Genomic DNA, 27597 nt, shown 5'->3' with positions numbered 1-27597 from the left:
GGTTTCCATGTGCCAACCGACGCTGATAAGATGTAGCAACCTCATGTGAACACTTAAAAACTATGGCAACTTCCTTAAGACTAAGGTTGCCTAAAGCTTGCCAAAAGTTAGAATTACATATTGCATAAAAATGAATGCTTAATGTTAAATTACCACAACAATCGTGGCATAATTAAAACATCACTCCATGTACAATTTAGAATGTTTTTGCTTTCAGATATTTAAAATACGCCTATATATAGTTATAGCAGATCAGTCGAAGTCTCCTTCTCACGTTTTTGATAACTGACAGGTGTTAGCAATACCCTAGGGCAGTGGGAAGATAGCGGCCGTAGTTTGAATTTGATTACATATTCAAGGCATTTTCTAGCCTTCGGCAATTTACGTAAAGCTTAGATATGTGTGACAGGTACCATAAATTGACAATAATACTACATTACGTAGCAGGATTTACTGGCCCAATGGTAATTGATGACCTTGGCTGCCATTCACGGCAGAGTTGGTTTGATTCCCACTCAGTCCCGTCATTATTATTATTATTATTATTATTATTCTATACTCACCTCTTATAATGGTTCAATGATTGATGTGACGGGTATCAGCTAGTATCTTATGTATTGGAATATTAAAAAAATGACAAGGCATACACTGACTAAGACCAATTTCCATCTTGCATTACTTTCCAGTTTATTGAGGCAGGAAGGGATTCATAAGTGACCGGTAACATGGCAACAGCATTGGGGACATACAACTTCTCCGACCAGGACAATTTCTTTCGCATGAACATTCTAATTATAGAATTTGCCTTGAAGGTCTTGGAAGATATCCTTCAGGAAGAGCTTACAAAAAAGTATCCCAATTTATTCCACCCAGGCACAGGGTTGTTATGTGGGGTGCTTGGTGATGCAACTGTCCAGGCAAAGCTGCTTAGATTATCACCAAAATTGTTTAACCACCACCAACGAAACCAGTTGTATCCTGCTGGAAACCCCTCCACATCAGTAACTGTTGCTGATTTAGACATTACACTGACTGTGCTTTTGCTGAGGAATATCACAACATTGAATCCACGCCCTGGGCTGAATGCATGGGACAACCCATCTGACGCAGACACTTCAAGAGAAGCCAAAATAGGACGAGTTAAAAGATATCGAAATATTTATGGTAATGCAAACAAGGCGGCGATCAGTGATCAAGATTTCAGAGCCCATTTCACAGAGTTAAAGTCTATTCTCTTGAGTCTCTCTGGCAAATTTACAAATGAAGATTATGATGCCATCTTGTCTAAACCCCTTGATGCTGAATTATTCAAGAAATTGCGCTATTATGAGAAATATGTGAACGAAATAATGAAACCTGGATTTGAGGAAATCTCACAGGTGCAACCAGAGCTGAAGAAGCAAGTTGAAGACGTTCAGACAACAAAAGGTATGTAGCTTTTTTTTTTTTTTTTTTTTTTTTTAGTAAAGTGATGTATACAGACTTGGCATTTAATATGGAATGTTTCAGTTCTGAAGGTATGCGTTCTTTTTTTAATCTGATCTCATATAAGATATGTGGATGGAAAAGTGTGTAGTTAGGTGTGGCGCTTCTACCCAGTCTGTTCAGAATTAGGGATAAATTGCCGCCAAACGCATTTTTCAAGGCCCCTAGCGAACATCAAACTGGTTTTAGCTGGTTAGAATACAGGACGACTTCCGAGAAACCCAATGTGAACAGCAAAACATCGTTGTCTGTTTCACTAATGAACCATGACTATGACCATGGCCGGTGTAACAGTAATCCAAGTCCCCCAAGAACCTCGGTTCCTGGTAATGGTTGTCCGTAGGACTACTATTACTTCGGAATAGTAGTCCTACAGGGACTTAGGTTCCTGGCTCATAGTTAGAGTAGGTAGGACCTGTTTTATCGGCGGACTTTTATTCCTGTTACACCTATGACAGTAGTGTAAGACCGGCCATCTGAAAGCCCTATCCTTACGCAAGAATATGGCTAAATGATACAATTATTTTAATAATTAAAATGTATTTGAAATCCTTCTGGTGAGCCATATATCAGACAAAAAATTGGTGGTTTGCAGCTTCAGCTCGTCTGTGTAGTAAGTATTGATGAATCGGCCTGTTACATCTTTGGGTTCGAGACCTATCTTTGACATGACCTTACCCCCCCCCCCCCCCCATCTTATCTGTACTTGTAGCAAAATGTATAATGGTGTTTTTAATGTGTAATATGTGTTCAAAATCCCGTGCACATTACACTTACAACTATTTTTTGTTTTGTTTTTTAAGTGTCAAAGCACCAAAATAGCCAAGGGATATTACATAACATTACATGTATATACATATATTGCAATTTTCAATATCTAAACTGTCTTGATTTGTCTTAAATTTCAGCCCATACTTTCCAAGAGCAAATTCCCATCGAGTTTGAGGTTATTTTCCAGTTTCTGCGAGTGTAAACCGCAAAACAAATCTAAGCACGAAAATCCCGTCTTTTGTGTAAAATAATTTTTTCCTTATAAGGAATAAGGTTTTGAAAACATCCAGAATGCACAAGAGAGAATTTCGACGCAAAACACAAAAGGCACGCCCCCAGTAGAAAAGGACATGCAATAATATACATACAGGGTTGCTACTTAATATGGAATATTATTTTTTGGCGAGTAAATTTTCTACAAAATATTTATTTTCTCTCTAACTACTTTAAATCCAAAATTGATATGTCATTCCATGTGTAGCTAGGTGTGTTACCTAATTACCACACAACTCTTGAAACAATTGATGCATGCAGTTGCATGTTATGTGGTCAGAAATGTGAGGGGTGGTGTATAAAAACACATGGGTTTGGCCATTCTTTGGAGTGTATTTAGAAAAGCAACAAAGGGATCGCTCTGAAACTTGACAGGTACCTTAGAGAAGATATGGTTCGACAGCAAAGCAACACTTACTATGGGATTCTTGCTCTCAGGGAAAAAGGCCAGAAACGGACAGGAACCGTTAGTTAAGTCCACCAAAGAAATGCTACAACAGGGGCATCTACTCCAATACCTTGACCAGGGTGTCCTCGTATCACACCAAGAAGACAGGGTCGCCTTCTCCTTAGAGTGCGCCGTGCTGGTCGTACAAATACAACCAGTGTCCTCAGAAAAGAGTGACAGAATGTCATTCAAACGCCCGTATCAAGGTCCCTCGTGCACAAGAGATTACTACAAGCCGGCCATTTTGCACGAAGACCAGTAGGAAAACCACTGTTAACAGCAAGTCATACACAGCGACGTCTGCAATGGGCTGGGGGCCACGTGCGTTTGCAGCCAAAACACTGGAATCACGTTGTTTTCGGTGATGAGGCCAGATATGGAGTTTTTAGGGTTGAAGGTCGAATCCGTGTCGCCAGCGTGCACGAGAGGCATAAAACGATGATTGTTCACTGCCTAGGGTGCAAGCAGGGGGTGGTAATGTCTCTGTTTGGGGAGCATTTCATGCCGGTGCCCAGAACCAGTTGGTTTTTCTAGGAGACAACCTCAACCAGGGTTCCTACAGAGACATTCTACGGCAAACAATCATTCGATTTGTAGGAGTCATCTTCAGGAACAACTTTGTGTACCAAGACGACTGCGCAACCCCTCATCGAGCTCTCAGAATCACTGTTTTTCTTCGAAACCAATGAGTTCAGCAACTGCCCTGACCTGCAAACTCCCCAGATATGAACCCAATTGAAAATCTGTGGGCGGAAGTAACTCACAGAATTAATAACTATGGTCATCGGACGGTAAATAGTGATGAACTGCGACAGGCAAATATCACTGCGTGGAATGATATCCCCATCCAAACTGCGATGTAGGATGCGATGTAGGATGAGGGCGCTGCAAGCGGCTGCTGGAGGTCATACCCGCTATTGATGACTTTTCATGATTTACTGTAATGAGATCTTTGACTTTGTAACATATCACTGTTCGGAAGCTATCATTTTCTTTAATATCTTAGCTTAAAATTAATACTGACATCAAACTGTTGATATGGTTTTCTGGGGGTGTTCTTTTCTATTGACTGACGTCTTATGTCAGATTTGATATTATTGACCAAAATTTCTCACAATAGAAGACTCGATATTTTTATCACTCGATGACATACTTTTTTATGTATCAAGCCAAAAAAATTTTGATCAGCACTCAAAAATAACAATGATTAAAATATTCCATATTAAGTAGTAACCCTGTATAACTCAAAGGAGAAAAATAAGGGATGCCTTGGATGGTACCATATTTTGTTTAAAAATATCGGGCAAACCACGCTCATACATATTGTGCACTGAGGGAGGAGTAAGCCAAAAGTATGTCTTAACATATGTACAAATTTGCGTTTGCTAGATGAAAAATTTGCATTTACAAAATATAATATTTCATATATTTCCATCATTTTTTTTTTTTTTTTTTTTTTTTTGCCTAAAATCATGTATAGATTTCCAAACCTGACTAATTTATGGACAAGGTACCCATTTTTAACATTATGGAAACAAGTGGCGGATATTTTGCGCCTGAAATACAAGATGTCTGCCATTTTGAAAGTGGACATGATTTTGCTGTTTTGTGTTGATAGAATGTGATTAGAAGGGGCAAAGAGTGTGTTTTCAGTTAATTTACAAAATGTCTTTGAAAACTGCAAAACCATGCATATTGATAACCCTTAAACATCATCAATGCATATTGATAACCCTCAAACATATATCAAAATGCAATTTTTGCTATATGCTAATGATACTGGACTAAATTATGAGCCATTATAGCCATTATAGAGGCCATTGGCGGCCATTTTGTCCCTAAAATCCAAGATGGCCACCATGCAGATACCATTTTAAAATTAGGCATAATTTACCATTTTGAAACTACATGTATTACACCTTTATAAGTGTGAAATATGCCGTTTCATATTTTTGCTAGTAAAAAATACATTTTGGTATTATCTGTTTCATAAATTGTGAGTAAAAACTATTTTAAATCAATATATATGTACGCTTAAATTGTCACATAGACTTACATGCGTCTTGTAGTCAGATGAGTACAAAATATGTTTCATAAGATTTTAAAAGGGATTTACCAGCTCTTAAAACAAGTGGGAGAGTCCAAAATGGGAATGCAAGTCCTAGGGCATGCCTTGCTAGGAATGAAAGTCCTAGGGGATACGTTACTAGGATCTGTAGGACGAAGGATCCCAAGTAATGGGGCGTGCGTTCTTAACATTTTAGTAACGCATGGCCTATATAGTTTACACGTGTCATTGGCCTTTGTAGGCCTTCAAATGCAGGGAAAATCACTTTACACTTTACACTCGCAGAAATTGAAAAAATAACCCCAAACTCAATGGAAATTTGCTCTTGGATACAGTATTTAAGACAAATCAAGACAAATTAGAATTTGAAATTATATATAATGTTATGTAATATTCCTTTGGTATTTTGGCGCTTTTAGGCTTAAAAAAACAAAACAAATTTATAATATTATACATTAAAAACAACAAGTTATCCGAGGTGGGGGGGGGGGGGGGTAAGATCATGTCAAAGATTGGTCTCCAACACAAGTATGTTACAGGGCGATTCATTAATACTTACCCTATTGTCTATGCTAACCACTACACAGACGAGCTTAAGTCCTTTTCGTCTTATAAATGGTTCGCCAGAAGGATTTTCATATACATTTATTATTGTGTCATTTAACCGTATTATTGCATAAGGATAGGACTTTCAAATGGTCGGACTTACATTACTGTAACAGGAATAAATACCCGCCAGCGCCCAGTTTTATAAAGGACGTTTAGCACTAACCAGTGGATAAGCCTAACCAGTGGATAGATTCCCCTAACACCCATTAACTAAAATATGGTTTTATATACAGTCTTCTAACGGAAAACAGCCAATTAGTTAACTGGCCAGTGTTTGACTGGATTAAATAATTATTTAAAGGTCAGTTTACTAACAGACTATTAAGGTCTGGTTAGAGTTAAACACTGGTTAGTGCTAAACGCCCTTTATAAAACTGGACCCAGATGCGGTCAGGCGTAACAAGGACCATTGCTGTGACTAGACAGACATGACGGTCCTTTGTAATTTGGTAAATATTGGGATCCAAAATATCTCTTATAATGCTTTCCGTATGACTTATAATAGGCAGTGTTATTTTGTTTGCATCATTGGCAAAATCAATGATTGACTTGATATCGCAATGACATCAAAGAGATAATTAAAAGTTATTAAAACACGATTTTAATCTTTATTTTCATTTAACAGTCAGCAAAATGGAAAAAAATCTGATGAAAAACGATTTGGAAAAATATCCTATATTAAATGTCAAGTCTGTAATAAACAAACGTGTTATTTTTGCGGCAAATAAGACGTGATATTATTGGACCTTGGATATAACGCTTAACAATGAGATAGGTCTATAGTCCCCAGTGTCTGTTTTGCTGCCTTTCTTGTGCACTGGGCATATATGTGCCTCTTTCCATATATCTGGAAAGACGCCGGTTTGCAGTATCAAGTTAAAGAGGGTGCAAAGCGGATAAGCAATGGATATACTGCATGATTTTAACATTCTTACTATTATACCGTCTGGTCTGTTAGCCTTGGATGAGTCCAAGCTATTTATTATACAGCATATTTCTTCGGGTGTTGTGTTGAGATCGGATAAAATAACATCTGTTCGTTGTGGGAAAGTGATATTTGTATCACATGTTAGATTATCAGAATGGTAGCTTTTGCCAAAGTAATTTAGGAAGACCTCAACTTTGTATTTGTCAGAATTGGCAATATTACCGACATTTACATTTCCAATCACCGGTATTGACCGATTGAATTTATTACCCAGAAGTATATTCAGCGTTTGCTAAAAGTGTTTCTTACTATCTGTTTTCACTTTAAATGATTCGATTAGGCTTTTATAGTGAGAGTCTTTAGTTTCAGATATTAAATGTTTCACCAGGTTACTTTGGGCAACATAGCTTGCGATGTTTACTTGCAACGGGTTCAGTTTTATACGTTGGTACAATTTTTTCTTTCTGTTTAATTCATGTATTATTTTGTCATTGCACCATGGGTTCTCATTTCCACGTACTTCACTATGTTTTCGTGGGATATGTTTTTCAAATATGGACATAAGCGTATCAATAAATTTATAGTCAGCAGGTGGACATCGGACTCGAGTTTAAACATGCCGTCCGAGTCGAACTGGGTTATTTTGGTTTTAAGTCCTTCAAGCTTTGCATGGCCGTAAGTTTCCATATATTCCTATAGTAGGGTGAATGCTTATAGAGAGATATATCTATGGAGATCACTAATGTAGCATGGTCTGTGCGTCTAATCGGTGCTTCCACTTAGTACCAGGAATGTCAGTCACAGTCAGGTCAATACATGAGACAGAGCTTCCTTGAATTCGGGTTGGCTCATTTATTAACTGGTCAAATAATCCCGCACGAAAATGCAGTAGTATCGAAGTAGCAAAGAAGCATTAACGCAGTAGAGGTGTGGAGCATATTTGCAGTAGAAATGCAGTATAGCCTACTGCAATTCTACTTCAAAAATTACATAGGGTTGTACAGAGGAGGAGCATTAATGCAGTAGATTAGCAGCATGATAGAAGCATGTTTCAAATATGCTAATTAGCTCCCACATCGAAGCAGATTTGAAGCATGTTTGCAGTATGATTGCAGTAGTCTACTGCGCTGGAGCATCTACTTCGTTTTTGTGCGGGTAATTAAGTCATGTTGGCAAAAAATGTCTCTTAACATTCGACCTGGCACGTCATCACCTCCCTCCAGAAACAAATGCCTGTTATGAGCATTAAAATTGCCATTTATTATGATTCCGTCATGCCGAGAGCGTCTTGTTTTCTCAAGGCATTCGAATAGAAGGGGCATGAAAGTCAGGCCTTCCCAACTACCAGACTCGGCACCTACGGGTCCAGAATAAACCGGTATATCTGACCACACTACCCGTTTTCAAGGTGTGTGTCAGATCGCATAAAAGAGTATCATACCCTATCACAAATTCTGTAAGCCTACCTGTCATCCGGGTATCGCGCCTCGTTTTCGTCAAGTAGGAGTCGCATGAATACAACAGACGACTCCCTCAATCAGGGGGTGGAAACGCGCTACTTATATGATTAAGACGAGCCTAGCCGTCAGTACCGGTTATTGTTTTGTGACCTTGAGGAGCAATTAGGTTTGGTCGTTGCGGCACGCATGAACAGTAGTTGAACTACCACACCTGGGTCTTTTGTTTTTGACAACTGTTCACTCGTCATCGAGGCGCTTGTTCAAGACTACAGGCTGATATCTACTAGTACTACCAGTGGCTTCATTAGTAACGTTCCCACAATACTTAAGTTTTCTGTCCGTGCGTACAAACCCTGAAAAAGGACAGCCTCGCTGACGAGAACAATGGACGTTTCTCACCCCTCTCTAGGATTACCCCTGCCCTCAATCTCGTCCATCCCGGTACAGGTGTACCATGAAAATCTGACTCCCCTAAAATGTGACTCCCCAGTCAGATTTTCATTATGAAAATCTGACTCCCCAGTCAGATTTTCATAATGAAAATCTGACTCCCCCTATGAAATTTTGACTCCCCCCCAAAAAAAACATTCATTAATCTCATTTTATTTGAGTAAATGACTATGATTTTGTAGTATGCATAATGGATGATACATTGGCACTTTTTTGTAGTTTGCAGGTGAAAATTTTCATAAAAAAAAAGAAAAATTAAAAATGTGAGCGTTCATCAGCGTCCGCGCTAAGACTCCTTATGTTTGAGAACAGTATGGTAAGGGGGATCGAGTACGGCCCTGGGTTGGGGTGGATATCTCCAGATAGTAGAATAATCTCAAGTATAATGATAATTACTGGAACAGAGTCACTTTTGATATCAAGTGAAGTGTGACGGGTGTCAGTGTGCATGGCCCAGATGATAGCTTATGTATTACACAATAAAAATAGCCAATTGCGACCCTCCACTGACCTAAACTAATCCCCATTCATGTGAATGATCGCCAAGCACTCCTGCCCCCAGCCAAGCCCTCCCCTCAGCCCTCTTGGGCCATATTTTGGAAAGCTATAGTTCATAGTCAGAGTAAAAAAGGGGAAAAAGAAAGCGAATGTGCATGGTATATAGCAACAGCCAAGCAGTCGAATGAGAGCTGGCATGGTAAAGTGGATAAGAAACAAAAGGAGTAAATATACAGTAGCACATGCAACGCTTCACTTACAACATTACACACAGAAGTCAGCATAACTAGTTTGGTCTCGATTATATACCATCGTCAGACAGAAAGATGTACCTGTGCAGTTTATTTAAAATAAGTCTTTTGCATTTTATTTATAGTTTTTCTTTTTTATTTTTTCGTCAATGATATTAAATATGACCCCGGTGAAGTTGATTCCTGGTTCCTTATTCCTTATTCGGTTACTTATTCAAATGTGAAGTTGGTTACTTATTCCCGGTTCCTTATTCGGTTACTTATTCAACTTTTTTATGTTTTTTTATGATTTTGATGCTAGAATACCTGTTTCATCATACTAGCACCCCCTCTTCATCTAGATGACGCCCTAAAATTGTTAATATACCAATAAAAACACAAAATATAACCCATTCCTTATTCAAAAGTCCTGTTACTTATTCGGTTACTTATTCCTTATTCGGTTACTTATTCCTTATTCGGTTACTTATTCAACTTTTTTATGTTTTTTTATGATTTTGATGCTAAAATACCTGTTTCATCATACTAGCACCCCCTCTTCATCTAGATGACACCCTAAATTGTTAAATATACCAATAAAAACACAAAATATAACCCATTCCTTATTCAAAAGTCCTGTTACTTATTCGGTTACTTATTCCTTATTCGGTTACTTATTCAACTTTTTTATGTTGTTTTATGATTTTGATGCTAGAATACCTGTTTCATCACACTAGCATCCCCTCTTCATCTAGATGACGCCCTAAAATTGTTAAATATACCAATAAAAACACAAAATATAACCCATTCCTTATTCAAAAGTCCTGTTACTTATTCGGTTACTTATTCCTTATTCGGTTACTTATTCCTTATTCGGTTACTTATTCCTTATTCGGTTACTTATTCAACTTTTTTATGTTTTTTTATGATTTTGATGCTAAAATACCTGTTTCATCATACTAGCACCCCCTCTTCATCTAGATGACACCCTAAATTGTTAAATATACCAATAAAAACACAAAATATAACCCATTCCTTATTCAAAAGTCCTGTTACTTATTCGGTTACTTATTCCTTATTCGGTTACTTTTTTCCAAGGAGCTTAGGCTCTGACGTCATTGTGACAATGATCATCCGTGGACTTGCTGCCTGCTGATTGGTACACTATGACATGATTCCCATTTAAATCCATAAAATATGAGATCAAAAAAGCACTTAAAGACTAACTATATAAATCCAATGATGCCCATTTTTACTATGACGCCAGAGCCCAAACCTCGCTTTGAAAGGGGATTCCCCACCCACATGACTAACTATAAACCCACAATAAAATCCAAAAGACAAAAGGAGATGAATTTAGGAAATTCTTTGTAATTCAACTTCAGGTTGATTAACAGTATTTTGAAGAGACAAGAATATACAAGCAGTAGATGAATTAGAAGGGCGTGAGAAATTAAGTGTATAAACTGCAAATAAGGCTATGTTACAATAGTAAAATTGATAAATAAACAGTATTTAATCAAGGGAAGACATAAAACCGGTTTTAATTATTGATTAAAACGGAAATTGATGGCAGGTGACTATGAAAGGAGAGGTAGTATAAACCTGTTGATGATTAAATTAACTAGGCTATAGTCTGTTTGACGAAACCTTGCTGTCTTTAGAAGCGCAACACTCTATATGAATGTATTCATAAGTTCAAAATTCAACTTTTATTGGAGTTTGAATGGGAGAGTGCATGTTGAGCAGAAAATATGGGCATAAGTTTGATATCAAGTATTGCAATAAGTAACAGGACTTTTGAATAAGGAATGGGTTATATTTTGTGTTTTTAGTGGTACATTTAACAATTTTAGGGTGTCATCTAGATGAAGAGGGGGTGCTAGTATGATGAAACAGGTATTCTAGCATCAAAATCATAAAAAAACATAAAAAAGTTGAATAAGTAACCGAATAAGGAACCGGGAATAAGTAACCAACTTCACATTTGAATAAGTAACCGAATAAGGAATAAGGAACCAGGAATCAACTTCACAGGGGTTTAAATATGTCGAATTTTATTTTGTCATCAATGTTTTTGGTTTGCCATAGACGCTCTCATTAACGTACCACGCTTGTTCTATTAGCTGACTCTCATTTACTCTGTGTAAAAGCTCAACGTTACGTTTGGTTACATCGTATGAAAGTTTCATATTCTTTCCCGATGTCCTGATTACTGCACGCTTTTTCATAATCCGTGCTTTAACATCAGTGTTCTTAACTTTCATTAATATTGGTCTCTCCTGTCCTCGCTTTTCAGGGCTCCGTATCTCGAAAGGTTCGCTATGTTGCGCACGTGTGTTAATGTCTCGATTCCATAACCGATTCTATTTCAAGATACAGGGTTATGGAATCGAGACACTTGCGTACGTGCAAGTGAGTCTCGATTTCATGGCCCCGTATCTCGAAATAGAATCGGTTATGGAATCGAGACACTAACACACGTGCGCAACATAGCGAACCTTTCGAGATACGGAGCCCAGGTATCCTGTGAACGGCAACGATCTCTTCACTGGTCACCCGTACACCTGTTTCCGTCTGCAGCAGTTTTGACACCGTGTCGACCATGTATTCATTTCTCGTCTCTTTTTCCCGTACATCTTGATGTTGTTTTTTCGGGAGTATTGCTCATTGTAGTTGGCATTGATTTGAGCTTCTTTGGACATGTTGCCAGCTTCCTCTGCTATATTTGCTAACCTTGTTATTTCTCTTTTATTGTCTATAATCTGCTCTTTCAATAATTCGTTTTCACTTGACAGGTCATCGTATCCCTCTTTCAGTCTTCCTAATCTCACGTCGAATTTCATTTCCATTTCTAAAAACCTCAAGTCTTTAACCATCACATCTGCCATAGCTTTTATTTCGCCCACCTCATCTTTTATTATTTGTTTAAATTCAGTTTTAATTTCTAGCATTTCTTGCATAATGAGTTGAGATTCAGCGCCACTGGAGTTTGAGAATTCCGAGTGAAGTCTTTTCGTTGACTGAGATGTTTTCGAGTTATTACGCTCGTTTGTTTCTTTAGTTCCATTCATCATGGGGCGATGAACCATACACTGCACACATTAATATGTGCAGGTAGCATGGATAATGAGGGAGTAATTCACTGATGTGTTCATTGATCAGGGCACTTACAGTGTTACGCAATATTTCCCTTACATGATTTACCTTTGTTCATGAACAATACTCATGCTTAGTTCAATCTGTACTTGGAATGTTATATATACGAAAGCCGTCAAAAAAGCACTTTTGTTTCACAGTTTTCAAAATTATATCGGTGCACGGTCTATTCATGTCACCGTAACTCACCCCGATCGCTCTGTCGCCCCGCACATCCCTTGACTGACGGTAACATTTGCGAGCTAGCACACCCCTGTCTCCAGCTCGTCGGCCATCTTTTCTTTTTATGATCAAACTTGTGACGCACGAGACTTGTGACTTCCAAATATGAAAGCGCCCTGGGCAAAATTTTGCTGAAGAACGCCCCAGGTTGACGCTAGTGGCTAGAGTTTTGTATTTTTGATATGGGTTGTATATGAAATCAAGATCGAACTGGCAATAGGGAAATCTAGAACCTAGGGTAGAAGTTTGAGACCTGCAATGCAACTCTTGGATAGAGCACGTATCGACAGCTGCCCTCTGTTTGCTTGTGAATTTTTACTAAATTCTAGGTAGGCATTACTGCGAATGTACTAAATAATGTTCTTAGAGCTAAAATTGAAGACATTAACTATTTTACCTGTGAAGCACAAGATAACATCATATGTGAAAAAGCAGCTGTGCCCCTTCGTATATTACCCCAGCGGGCAAATCAACATTGAATCAATGTTGAATCAACGTTGATGGTCAACGTTGAAACCATGTTGATATGACGTTGACTATGAAAGTTGACTCAACGTTGAACCATCAAGGTTGAATCAACCTTGAGGTCTCAATGTTGAATCAACGTTGACAGTCAACGTTGAAACTATGTTGATATGACGTTGACTATGAAAGTTGAATCAACGTTGAACCATCAAGGTTGAATCAACCTTGAGGTATCAATGTTGAATCAACGTTGACAGTCAACATTGAAACTATGTTGATATGACGTTGACTATGAAAGTTGAATCAACGTTGAACCATCAAGGTTTATACCATGGATATTGTTATCCATAGGATAGCCTATCCAGCCTTGATGAGAACGGTCAAGCTGTATTAATACGCAGCTAGAACATATGCTCCTGTCAGACATAGTTTCCTTTGAACACAAAAATACCAGTTCTACATAATAATTGTTCGTTCAATTTTAATAAACACAAAGCGATACAAGTCGGTGATTTTCAGTTGGTTAAAATTGGCAGCAGAGTCTGATTAAAATGCAATCAAGGTAGAAAAAATAAAGTGAGCTCGACTCCCCAACAGAGCGATGTTACTATCTATATGCAAAAATTATCTTAACTTCTCCCGCTCTACAGTTATTATAATTTTGATGAGGAAAGATTTTAAATTATAAAATTGATTTTTATTTATCATCTTTCATGTAAACAAATAATATCATTAGAATTAACATAGCCAAAAAGTCAAAGCATAAATCATAATCTGAAAATATTGCTATTATTATTATTATTATTTATCACCAGACTTTAGGGAACAATTTCTTAAATTGTGTGCAAGTGGCAAGATTCCAGTATACAGACAGCGAGTAGCTGTTGTTGGACCTTACGGCGTGGGGAAGACTCATCTCGTCAAGCGTCTCATCCAAGAGAAATATGATGAAAACAACGATGCAAACACACCTGGCGTGAAGATATACCGGCATAGATGTATTGTTCATAAGGCTGACCGATCTTGTTGGATCAGAGGAAAGGGTGAGCCGGTTATAAAAATGTACACATTTAACACCAGTGGGTTTGGGTTAGGGTTAACGCAAAGGAGAGAGAAGAAATGAAATTAGAAATAGCAAACAATAATTATTATAGTTACGTGACTAGTCATGTTGGTGACAAAATGTGTCTTTCGCTATCTTTCTGTGTTGGACGAAGGGCTGGTGAAAAAGTATCTTCAGGAAGCGGAATCCTTTGCATGGTTAACAATTGATTGCCATGCATAAGGCTTCACAATTAATGCACTCTTTAAGGTGTACAACTACGATAATTTTATTTTCTGTAAAAGTCAGCCTGACCTAATTTACTGGGGATTGGAGTAAAACAGTTTTTCAACTTCACAGTCTGATACCCACCCTCAGAAAGGATACATTTCAATACAAATCTTGATATACAAACCGGCCTTCTTACCATTTCTCAGATAACCCTGAAGATCAGTTTGTACAAAACATGGCAATCGGAATACAGAAACCAGAGACTTTCGGTGATCCAGTAAAAATGGACCGAGCGACATCACTGGAATCCCTAACACATGTGGAAAAGAGGAGAAGAATGATGGCAAATAGAGGTACATTTTTATGTCGAGCAGCTCATCTCCTAGAGTAAAAAAGCAGATATGGGTTGTTACTCTTCTTTACTTGCAAAGAAATTGCACCATCTATGTGTTTATTGGTTGGTGATCATATGAACCTTCAAAAACGAAAACATTTTATTATTTGAAAAGTATCCCCAAAACAAAAAGTCCCCCCAAAAACACACACACACACACACACACACACACACACACATATTTAAATATGTAATAAAATGAATTTGTAAAGTAAAAACTTTTTGTACCTTTTATACAGTTTAATTCGACATTTTTTGTATACTTTAGCTTTTTATACTTGAATGATAATAAAAACGCTTTATTTATTTTACAGCCTCTCCTACAGGTGACAGTGGATCATATACATCCCCTGGCAGAGCAGCAGGTAAGTAAAACGCATGTAGATGTGGTATAAATAGAGTTCATCTGTATTGTTCACAATTTTTATCTTAGCTTGTAACTTAGGTCGAGTGCAGAGATTAAATTTACTACAAACTATATAAGCATTGAAGTGTCCATATTCTTATTGTCATCCACTTATCTATAAATGTTATACTAAATTTGATAAAACCTTCAAATTGGCATGCAGTAATTTAAACCGGTTACTTTTGTAACTTAAGAGTGTTGACCTGGGGATACTGAATGAAATATAATCAGTGCCGAAAGGTTTTCACTGAGGAGTAGAAACAGGTTGCACTATTAAGGTTTTAGACACCAGGATGTCTCATACATCACATATTTAAAAATGGTCCTTTCAGAGTAGACCCTAGCTCGACTTGCCAGAGTTTTGACTTGACCAAGACCCCAATTACAAAATCCGGATTTACTTTCTTCAGTTGCCGATAAACACCCTTTAGAATTAATGCTTACGGGCCTGACATTATACCATAATATGCACCCTCAGAGACAGAAAAAAACACAATCTATGTGATAACTGTTTTAATTGCCATTTGGATAAAAATATATACGGATTTTGTGAGGAATTAACGTGCTGTTTTTAATTAATCTTTATTCTACAGCCGCTACCCCTGGCGACAGTGGATCACATGCCTCACCTGTCCAAACACTAGGTAAGTAGTTTATCGCTCATAATGCATTAGTTCCAATTCTGAAATAAATGTTTTTGAATGCACTATACTGGGTTAATATCTGAGTGTCAACATTATTACACCTGCTATTATAATGAAAAATTACTTTGCATTCTGAACATAACTTATTGTATTCCACGCAGACTATCTTAAGAATATTGACCCAAAGCTATTGGGTAAAATAGAGAAACTAGCTCGAAAAGAACATGTGGATCCTGAGAAACAGGTTACAATTTGGGATTTTGGAGGCCAGGATGTCTACTACACTACGCACCAAACATTCCTCTCAGAGCATATCATCTATTTGTTGGTCTTCCGACTTGACGTAGACCTCGATGAAAAAATCCCTGTGTACAGAGGGGAAAAGACGGTTAAAGGTATGCTGTGGTATACATTTTATCTATATATGTTAGGTAATGATCTCCTGTTAAAATCGGTCAGTCAACAGTATGCAACTTTTTTATTAACCGACGATATCTTAGCAACGTTGGGGAGAAAACACTGATGAACTTTCATCTTTATACTTACCTTTCAATACATTTCAGAGTTTATAATGTTTTGGTTGAACTCTATCCATATGCACACAGTTGAACGATTGAGGGAAGAAGACAGGGATGTCATTCCATACGTCTTGATTATTGGAACTCATAAGGACATGTTAGGCCCACAGGTAATGACGCTTTTCTATCAATTTTTTAATTCTTTACTAACATACGTCTAATATACGTATTGTTTGTATCCCTCTAATCTTCATATTACGTCGCGATGCATGAAATTTTACACGATTCTTTGAAAAAAGTCACTTTTTGTAGTTGGCATGATTTAATTCCAGTATGACAGGAATGGAAGTCCTAGGAATGGAAGCCCGAGCTCCCATATGATAAGTACGGGTTAGGGTTAGTTGGAATGTTTGGGCTACTAAATTGGACACATGTCACATCTACAAAGTGCATGTAATGGGGAACGGACTACGGTTCCTAGTGGACTACCATTCATGTCACACCGGGAAGAAGGTTTCAGTTACCCTTCACCGCCTTCTTTTCTATTGGCTTATTACAACATATGTCACATAGATTCATTTTTCTTTTGCACTGAAAATGTATCATTATGTTATTGAACAACTAAGGAATTAAATATTAGCGCGCGTTTATTTATAGGTTAATGTTAAAGACATATTTGGTAAACTCATGGAGTGTCTCGACGACAAGCAAGCACTGAAGGCCCACGTCTACGAATATATTGCCATAAACAACTTGGCCGAAAGTGATGCGGAGTTTGATGAAATAAAAAGTGTGATCGAAAAGCTGTGTGGCTATAGCAGCGGCACTGAGGCGTCCGTTCATAAGTTTTCAGTGAGTTCGATTCAACTAGAAATGGATTTGGCAAAGAAGAGCGAAGAATCTCCTATCATAACAGTTGACGAACTGTGTAAAATGGCGCAAAGGGTAGGACTCTCTGACGAAGAATTACGAAACAGTTTCATTCCTTACCACCACCACCAAGGAGACATCCTACACTTCAAAGTAGATGGACTGGAAAATGTCGTCATAATAGATCCACTTTGGTTAGCAGATGTATTTTCTGCCATCATGACCCCTTGCATCAGTGAAGATGAATGCAGTCACATCGGGCTACAGAAAGCTGGTTTGAAAAAAGGAGTGCTACAGGAAGAAGTGTTTGATGAATGTCTAGAAGAAAACAGTATGACCGAGAGAAAGGCCGATATTATTCGACTTATGTTGCATTTCGACCTGATGCTAGAAATATCTCAGTCAGTTGAAAACCCACTTCCAGGGCCTGGAAAGAGAACATTCCTCGTGCCTAGTATGCTGGTGTCCAACAAATGTGAAAATAATGCGATATCTGAGAAAGATCCAGAAAAATGTTTGCTTATCGCATTCCCTCACATTCTCTTTCCTACTGGGTTATTTCATCAGTTGACCACCCGTCTTCTGAGGAAGTATAAACCTCTGGATTATGAAAATAACATCCCAGTTGTTGGGTTTGACCGAGCCTCCTTCTTTTTAGACAAACAGTCGGTGCTCCATCTAGCCATTGAAGAAAACGCTATGAAAATGACGATTACAGACGCTCACACAGGCTCACAAACAAAACCTCACATATACTCAAACGCACGGAAAACCGTCGAAAAGGAGTTGTCAGCTCTTCGGGACGCTTACTGTCCCAGGATGCAGTTACAGTTCCGTATTAGGGTAAAAGTAGGCGACAAAGATATCCCAATAGACGCAGAGGACGTCCAAAAAAACGACGTGATATATAAATGTATAGAAGGTTCTGAAAAACCGATTGATATGACACCGTATCGTGTTTGGTTTTCAGGTAAGCAGTAAAAAACTTATCTTATTACCCATATGTAATTAAATAATAAATCATTTAGTTCCTTTATGCAAAACTCCTCCTTCTTTGGCAGCGATATAAACATATGGTTTAATTATGGTATTATCACCGTTATTCTTTCCTGAAGATTAAGCAGTTTTAGTTTTTCTGTCCAATTTTAGGTGGAAAATTTGTTGGATTTCAATCTTACAATATTATTTAAATGTACTCAAATTCTATACCTGTATTTCTTGACTTAAATGTGCATGTATTGTACTTATTTTATAGAAATGGTACAGTGTTATTAGCATGTATTCCCTGTTCGTATAACAGTACATTCCATTGCCTAAATATTTCTGTTGATTACCAGATATTTTACACACACGCGAGCGCGCGCCCGCGCGCACACACACACACACACACACACACACTTACTACTTTTTCCTCTCTCTAAAACCTAAAATAAAAACATTAATCACTATCATATTTTTATTAGTAGAAGCGAATGTCCCAGATGCGTCTATTTCTGCACAGAAGTTTGCAAGGCTGCATTATCTCGTTACTGAACTTGGAACGAAGGCAATTAGAACTTTCTTCCTCAAGGATGTTGTTAGGCCTGACCTCACTAATGCCAATCACGTCAGTGATAAAGATGCAGTGATTCGGTTTTTCAGTAAGCATGAAACAAAACTTAAGGAAGCAAAGAAGTGCATGAATGCTTCTCAGCTGAACCTGCTGAACTCTGCCTCTGGTCAAGCAGATGTTGAAAGGTTTGACATAACATTGCTGGTGTTATTGTTAAGTAAATTTCAACCAGACAAAGACAACCTAGATTGGATAACTCCCGACCAAAATGCCACTTTACCTTTCCCTCCACAAACAACACAAGATTTCGTCTACCACATCTTACGACTGAAGAAAGTCAGGAATTATCTGAGTCATTCCCCGAAATATGGAGTCCAAGACAACGCGGAATTCTGCACAAATCGGGATATTGCTTATGCTTCTATTCTAGCCCTCGGTGCAGATCCAAAGGAAGTGGAAAAGACACAGAAAATCATGTTTACCGTAGAGGAGATCGACAGTGTGTGAAATACGCAGCTGGGCCGAAGATAACAAACGGCATTTCGACAGTATATTTGACAGGCTTGGATTATTAATATGCTGCTCTGTTTTTGAAATGCCGTCCCCATTGCGTTTACCATGAATTGCCGCAACTGAAAGGTTGAGATGAGGTCCGCCTTCAGTCGCATGTGACATAGGTTGATGGTGCAATATGTGAACCGTCTAATTTTCACCCAGTGATGTTAAACAAAAATCAGACTATTACATGTATATAACGAGATACCATAGGCTTATCACAGATTTGATATGTGTGTGTGTGTGTGTTTTGAAAACAAACAAACAAAACATGGGATTGAGTGGAATCATGAAAAAAATGTGTAAATAGCAAGATATACGTGAGAATTAAAATTTGATATGTCCAGTTTGTACCTAAATTTAGTTAATCATAGTTATTCGAAGTAACAATCTTAAGGCTATATTATTTTAAGTATTTCAATATGTGTGACTCGGTCATCTATTTTGTTATAAAAAGGTTAAATGCATAAAATAAATGCAAAACAACTCCATGTGATTATCATCTAGACCTGGCTGATGCATCATAATATATCCATGTACTACCGGTAGTATATCTGTAAGACCAAAGCATGAGAAGACAATTAAAATTGTGGACGTGCATTTTGTGCAGATTTTAAATTCAAGAACATAGCTATTGTTTCATTCTCTCATACGTGCACGATGCCGATTTTTGAAATGTATTATTGACGGGCTACAACAGCTTTAACAGCTAAATCATACTGTAATAGCAAATGTGCATTGAAAAGCTACAAGTACATGTTTTAATAAAAATTTATTTGACAAATTGGATGAATAATTACTATAAATAGTTTTCTTCTTCAAATTTTTTTAGACTGGGTCCACTTAGAGGACCCTATATGCCGTGTATATAAGTTTGCGAATTATACTCTGTTCTTTAGTATAGTTGAGTATTGCCACTTTCTCACTCACGCGTCTACACCGAGCAGGCCTTGCGAGATTACTAGCACCCTATATAGATTCAGGCGGACAGAATGAGCTAAAATAAAAGGGGTGAAAAGCGCATAGACTTTAAAACTTCTCAGAACCCATTTATATGTCACTGCAATCTCAATGATACTGTATTGTGCAATTCTTTCATAACAGTCAATTGATAAATGCAACGATTGACTTTTGATTTGTCGCTGGCAAAATCGCAAAATCACTGCATTGATGGGAGAAAAATTCGAATTCTTCAATTTATGCCACATTGGCAAGGAATGCTATATTAGTGGCCCCAAAATTAATCACTGTATATCTTACACTCGCATTGATGAAATAGCATTTTATTTTCTAAACATGTTTTCGGCCAGATCTTCTAGTTGCATGTTGTGTGAAAATTAACAAACGTTAAGACTATAGAAAGGTGCAAAAAAAATTGATATCAACTTCAGCGTTGGTTTTCTTTAAAAAAAAAAAAAAAAAGTTCAAAATGGCCGACTGTCCAGACAGGATGTTAAGGGCTCTCTGAAAACATATAGCATAGCCTACTCAACTCTAGTAAACCAAACATCCAGGATTACCTATGACAGGGAGAATGGAATTGTCACAAACTATGATTACACTGATGTGTACTTTGGTCCAATAATTGAATCTACCACCCACAACAGTCGCTGTGCCACTATCAAAATCAGCTCTGTAAGTCTAGTGAAAAGATGGCTAGAAGTTTGTAGGCAGTACCACAAACCCGACACAGAGGTAGAGGTTAACAATGGCACTGGAACTCAACTGAAATTCACCTATAATAGCACATCAGGAGCCAAACTTGGGACAGTATCTTTAACCCTGTACCACACTGCAAAGTCCAAAAAAATACATATTCAAGGGGATGCATATATGCTTTGGTTGGCAAATGACTACCCCAAAATGGCGATGATCGTCTCATCACCAAAGAAATTACAGCCTCCCAGTATCCTTGAACCCAGCAAACTTCAGTACGAAGCATACCGTCAGGTACAACATCTTTGTCGTTCACATGCCAATGTCCACTACATGGACAATGACAACATAACTGATAGGAGAGACCTATTTGCATGGGATGGCATTCACCTCACCCCGCATGGGACCAGTACGCTGGCAAGAAATATAAAGGATGCAACTGGACAGCCAAACCCCCGCACCACACCTAGACATGGCCACAGCCCCAGTGCTACCTACAGTCACCAGCATCGCCAGCACCATACAGGTAGGAACCACCGCAAATGGAATCAAACACCTAATCAGTGGAATTCCCCCAAGGAAAAGGGTAACTCTATCGAGAATGAATTGAAACTACTACGTGAGTGTTTAAGCAAACTGGAAACTAAAATCTGCTAAATGTCAAACACTTATGAACACTAGTGTAATATGGAACTGATTAAACCAATAACAACCAAGTAAGTGTCACTAATACAGAAAGAAAAGCTGAAATGTAAGTACCTATGCTCCCTCTTATGGTAACAATCCGTTCCTTAATGATGAAAATGTCAGATCATTAAAGGAAAAAGCATTGTAAATTATGAAGTATAAAAGTAGTTTAGTGAAATTGGAAATACATATCGGACAGAGACATATTAATGAGTGTGTAGAAGCACAGACATGTCTCAAGGAACATAATCAAGAAAAACTATTAAGAATATTATACTTTGTTTGGAAATGTAACGGCTTAATAGTTAAATATTGCATTGTTAGAAGTTAAAGGTTATAGTTTATATGTATAAGTATAGCATTATGGTTAGGCATTAAATTTACTTTTTTTGAGTCAATATACCAATTACAATATGTTACGTATAGGCATGCGGAATGTTAGGGGACTTGCTAAAAAATTAAGTGATGATAATTTCATTTCAACAGTTCAAAGCTTTGACATATTTGTTTGCGTAGAAACTTTCAGCACTATAAGATCTAAAATAGCTTTACCTGGTGGCACCCATGGCCACACTGAACAACTCAGAAAGAAAAAGAAAGTTAAAGGCAGACCCTCTGGGGGTATAGTAGTATATTACAGAAAAGAATTCATAAAGGGAATCAAAGTGCTTAGAAGCAAGAGTGAAAATCTGTTGTGGATTAAACTAGCAGGTGAACACTTTGGTTTAGAGGATAATTTATTCCTATGTGCAGTTTATATTAAACCAGGCAATGGCCCCTCAGATGAAGAAACCCTAGAAATACTTGAAGATGAAATTGCAACTTACCAATCATATGGGTCAATTTGCTTAATTGGAGATTTCAATGCAAGAACGGGGACACTACCTGATTTCATCAAAGATGATACCATGTTTGGAATTCAAATGACTGATAGTTATCCTACAAACAGATTTTCACAAAAGAGAAATAATGTTGATACAATAGTCAACTCGCAAGGAAAGGCCTTACTTGAATTATGTAGAAGTAGTAACTTAAGGATACTCAATGGTAGAACTAAAGGCAACTCTCTCGGGTATCCAACTTGTTATAATATACATGGGTGCAGTACAGTTGATTATGCAATCACAAACGATGGACTGATGAGCAAAATTATGTATCTTACAGTATTACCTATTGATTATTTATCAGATCACTGTCTGTTAGACCTTGCAATTCACACCACCGGTATCAAAGAATCATCTCCAACTCAATCATTACAAAATTTCAAAGACCGTTACATCTGGGAAACAGATTCAACTGAGAAATTTTTAAAAGCTCTTGAAAGTGAGGACAGCTTAAAACAAATCAGCCTAGCACAAAACAAATACTTCCCCTCGTCTAAAGAAGGATTAAAAAGTGCCTGTGATGAATTAACAAATATAATTGAAAATGCTGCATACTTGTCTTTGCGTAAAAAAGTCAATAACATAAGCATGAGATCAAATAAACAAACAAAAAGAATAAAAAAACAACCATGGTTTGACAGCATGTGTTCTGAAGTCAGAAGAAATATAAAACACCTTGGTAAACTACTACAAAAAAATCCACACAATAACTACATCTCGCAAACCTACCACCTAGCTACAAAGAAATATAAACAACTAGTAAAGCAAAGAAAGAATGAGTACAAAAATGCCATCCTAGACAGACTACTAGTATCTGAAAAAAGCAATCCTAAAGAATTCTGGCAGACACTTAAAAAACTAAAGGATAGAGAAGAAAATAACAACATAATAAGTCCTGAGACTTGGCAACTACACTTCCAACAACTTTGTGGAACCCCCCCTACTGATGATCACAGAATAGATAAGGAAATAAGTGAATATGAGAAAAAAAAAGGAGACCCTGTCCTTAATAACCCCATAAGCATTAGAGAGGTAAAAACAGCTATAAAAAAATTGAAAAATGGAAAAGCGGCTGGTGAGGACTCTATCAGAAATGAAATGTTGAAAAGTGGTTCAATATACTTAGTGGGACTAATAACAAAAATATTCAATTTAGCAATGAACACATCTGAAACTCCTGATGTGTGGAATCTGGGTATAATACTGCCGCTATATAAATCTGGAGAACGAACTGACCCATCAAATTACAGAGGTCTTTGCATCACCAGCTGTCTTGGAAAGCTTTTTAACTGCATATTGACTAACAGACTCACACTATTTTTAGAGTCCAATGAGAAATTAAGTGAGGAACAAGCAGGGTTTAGACCTGGTTATCGCACGACTGACCATATATTCACCTTAAAGTCAATTATAAACAAACATATGAATCAGAACAAACGTGTATTTGCCTGTTTCGTCGACCTGCGAAAAGCTTTTGATACAGTCTGGCATAAGGGTCTTATGCTGAAATTACTGAAAATAGGTGTCAGAGGCAAAATTTACAAGTTGATAAAGTATATGTACAGCAACACAAGACTAGGCGTGTCAGTTAATTGTGGCTACACCCAAACATTCATATCTAAAATAGGTATAAGACAAGGAGATAACCTTAGCCCAGTCCTATTCAACATCTTCATTGATGATTTAAAAAGTGAACTCTACACAAACAATAGTGCAAATGAAGTTGAAGGGTTAAAACACATTTTATATGCAGATGACCTAGTCTTGCTATCACAGTCGAAAGAAGGACTTCAAACTCTTCTTAACAACCTTTAAAATTACTGTAAGCAGTGGAAACTAAAAGTTAATGAAAACAAATCAAAAATAATAGTGTTCAACAAGTCTGGTAGAATTGAACCACACACCTTCTTTATAAATAGCAGACCAATAGAAATAGTCAAACAATACTCATACCTCGGGATAGTCTTTACTAACACAGGATCATTAAAACATTCAATTGAAAATCTCAAGCAAAAAGCCCTGAAAGCCATGTTTACTCTAAAGGGAATACTAGCATCGCAAGAAATTTCATCACCCATACTTATCATGAATCTTTTCGACAAGATGATTAAACCCATTCTCTTATATGGATGTGAAATCTGGGCCCAAGAAATCTTCACAGAGAAAAAAATATCATTAAATAAAATAAACAAAATGCCCTTTGAACAAATACATTTAAAGATGTGTAAATGGGCACTTGGTGTGAGAAGGTCAGCTAGCAATAATGCCTGCCGTGCAGAACTTGGGCGCCTCCCATTATACTTGGACATTGTTAAATTAGTATTAAGATACAGTGAAAGGCTGAATAACCTTCCAGAGCAAAGAATTGTTAAGCAAGCATACAATAGAGAACAAGCAAAAAGGGAAAAAAACTGGTTTTGGGCAATGTCAAACTTGGCTACATGTTGGGGATTAAATCACTCAAATTCAACACTAACTGTCAATAAAATTCACAATAACCAAAATCTAGAAAGTGACATAACCATCAAAATAAAATTAGATTTTTGGGAAGAGTTACACAGAGAGGAAAATAATAAGCTGAGGACATACAGGAAAATTAAACATCAATATGAACCCGAACCATACTTGAAAATGAATATTTCACGCACCCACAAAATACTTTTGGCAAAAATGAGAATTAGTGACCATGACCTAGAAATTGAAAAAGGGCGGCATACAATCCCAAAAACACAACTTTCAGAACGAAAATGCCCTCATTGTAATGAGGTAGAAGATGAAATACATTTTTTCTTAAAATGCGCCCATCACAAAATTGAAAGGAAATTGCTGTTTGAATGCATACCAGAGGTAAACTTGCAAGGTCTAACAGACGAGGTCAAACAGCTTGACATCATTCTAAACCCACCCACTGAGCAGAGTGCGATTGCAGTAGGGAATTTTGTAAGTAAAATTATGAAAAAACGTAATTAACTGGAAGTGCACAAATGATTTCATGCATCTCACCTGCATATTAAGAGAATGTATATTGTGTAACATTATATAAGTATATTTTTCTTTCTCTCTTTCATTTACTATCATTACTATCTTTTCGTATGTATAATGTATAGTAGTTAGAGAGCCTCTAAATGTAAAAACATTTCAGTGCTCAATAAATTATTATTATTATTATTATTTATTCAGTGACGACAGGTCAACATAATGTTATAGTTTAAGGGTAACCTTTACAATCTGCGTCAAGACACCATTTAAATTTGTATGTGTGTCATTATAGAGAGAAGAATTAACAGACAGCGTAGAATATATCCAAGATATTTTTGCAAGGTTGGTTTCAAATCAGAGTAGTAGATACTGAGACTGAGACGATTTGATATTTGCAATGGGGTGGCAGCATCTTTCAGATACATAATTTTGAAATCAAAATTATATTGTGCTACTTTTACTGTATAGAAAATACAACCACATGCACAGGGTAGCCTGCTTTTCAGTTTTGTTGTTACCTCACAATGTGAATATTATGTGAATATTCTAATTTCAAAGATTTATAACAATGACTATACGAAATATAAATAGTCTAAAATTCACAATTTTTGTCATTGAAAAGATTGAGTTATTACTGTATATCCGAGATTAAGGGATAAAACATATACAACGTACCCTACTCCGGATCCACATGTGTGCATTTATTATTATTATTATTATTATTATTATTATTATTATTATTATTATTATTATTATTATTATTTATAAAGCTATTATACATGATAGAAGCGTAACTAACGTGGACCATTATCTCTTTTTAATAATACAAATGTTTTAATTTATCTTAGTCTTAACTAACATTGTCAATATTGGCAATGGAAAATATTTTCAGTTTCTGTGAAAATATCATATATGATCCAAATATCAAGCAAATTAACAATTTTTGAACATATACGACTGCTTTATGCTATATTTTAACTAATTAACCCCCTGCGTCAAATTGATCAGTTAATGAATTTAGAAAAAGAATTAAACGAGTTAAGTTCATTTTGAATTACTTAACCTATGGGTCAAAACACGGTAACGGTGCCATGGGTGTCAAATTTTTTTTAGTTTCATTGAAATTTAAAATTTTTACATTTTTGTAGAAAACAAATCAAATTTTCAGATAATGTAAGTTTCATTGATATACTCCCAGTACTTTTTCTGTGAGCCACTGGGAAACAAAAATGAAAAAAAAAATTGTCTCTGACGGGACACATGGTCATATTGGCCTGAGTCAGATATTAGGTTGTTTTTTCAAGTTTTTATCAACCAAATATGTTAAACTAATCAGAAGTGATAGTTTAACATAGAAAACTGCCACATATCACTTATTTTGAGTAAAAAATTATTTAGCACTAAGAGTGGTGTGTCCCGTCAGAGACATTTGACTTCGAAAAGTTTTCATATTTTCCACATCTGGTAGGTTGTATAAATGAAACTTAAAATCCTCTTTTAAATAATGATAAGTAATGATTATAGCTAAAAATTACAAAATTAAAACAATTTACAGTGAATTTATTGCCACATTTTATCATTGTCTCTGACGGGACATTTTCTGTCTCTGACGGGACATTTTCTGACAGATGTGAAACACAAGGTTTTACATCTTCAATTGAATCATTTTCAAGTGTTCTGGTGTGTTACATTTCTTGTTTTTCTTTTGCAACTGATCATTACTGGGTAATTCATTAACCATTACTGATTATTAGCTAGGTTGACTGTCAATGATTAGGTGTTGACATGTGCCGTCAGAGATCATGTCAGAGCACTAGAACTGTGAGCAGGTCATTCTGTTCACTGCATGTGCATGATTTAGAACAGAGTCTGAAGGAGACCTCCAGCTCCAACCATATGTTGTGGTATCTGATGATCTGCACCATAACAAACAGACTGTCTTCACTTGTAATAAGGCCATTCTCGAAGACCTCTAACACCAGCAATCATTCAGCAAAGTCCATTACTGGTCAGATGGAGCCCAGCCCCCAGTCAATTCAAAAGTTGGTTTTTACTGTCTATACATGGTACTATCATGAAACAGATTTTGGTATGGAAGCGCAGTGGTTCTTTT

At 36.9% G+C, this 27597-nt stretch overlaps 1 protein-coding gene and 1 long non-coding RNA gene across 3 annotated transcripts; one reads left to right on the top strand and one right to left on the bottom strand.

The window, feature by feature from the left end:
* Window positions 1-570: 570 nt before the first annotated feature.
* Window positions 571-22696, top strand: LOC106167484 (uncharacterized). 2 transcript variants are annotated; one of them, XM_024076446.2, is made up of 9 exons: window positions 571-1428; window positions 13882-14109; window positions 14546-14692; window positions 15048-15098; window positions 15733-15783; window positions 15945-16178; window positions 16347-16471; window positions 16959-18141; window positions 18638-22696. In XM_024076446.2, the coding sequence occupies exons 1-9, from the start codon at window positions 726-728 to the stop codon at window positions 19228-19230; spliced, it is 3315 nt and encodes a 1104-aa protein (XP_023932214.2). In that variant the 5' UTR covers window positions 571-725; the 3' UTR covers window positions 19231-22696. The 2 variants fall into 2 exon arrangements, with proteins under 2 accessions (XP_023932214.2, XP_013401724.2); XM_013546270.2 differs by having other exon boundaries at window positions 572-1428; window positions 18635-22696.
* LOC147759592 (uncharacterized) lies at window positions 9411-11520 on the bottom strand. The gene is made up of 3 exons (XR_015331479.1): window positions 10167-11520; window positions 9754-9983; window positions 9411-9590 (listed from the first exon to the last, which is right to left on the bottom strand). It is a non-coding gene; the product is annotated as an uncharacterized LOC147759592 (long non-coding RNA).
* Window positions 22697-27597: the final 4901 nt, after the last annotated feature.

This window comes from Lingula anatina, chromosome 10, assembly GCF_051362555.1.
Source record: "Lingula anatina isolate TDL-2025a chromosome 10, LinAna3.0, whole genome shotgun sequence".
Classification (NCBI taxonomy): Eukaryota; Metazoa; Brachiopoda; class Lingulata; order Lingulida; family Lingulidae; genus Lingula; species Lingula anatina.
Note: the sequence above shows the minus strand (reverse complement) of the source record. Positions and strands in the feature narration are given on the sequence as shown.

Excerpts from the sequence above, each read along its gene's own strand:
- LOC106167484 (XM_013546270.2), top strand. The coding sequence starts at position 726 with ATGGCAACAGCATTGGGGACATACAACTTCTCCGACCAGGACAATTTC. Across the intron at positions 1,429-13,881 it reads AGACGTTCAGACAACAAAAG|ACTTTAGGGAACAATTTCTT; the intron begins GTATGTAGCTTT and ends ATTTATCACCAG. Across the intron at positions 15,099-15,732 it reads ATCCCCTGGCAGAGCAGCAG|CCGCTACCCCTGGCGACAGT; the intron begins GTAAGTAAAACG and ends TTTATTCTACAG.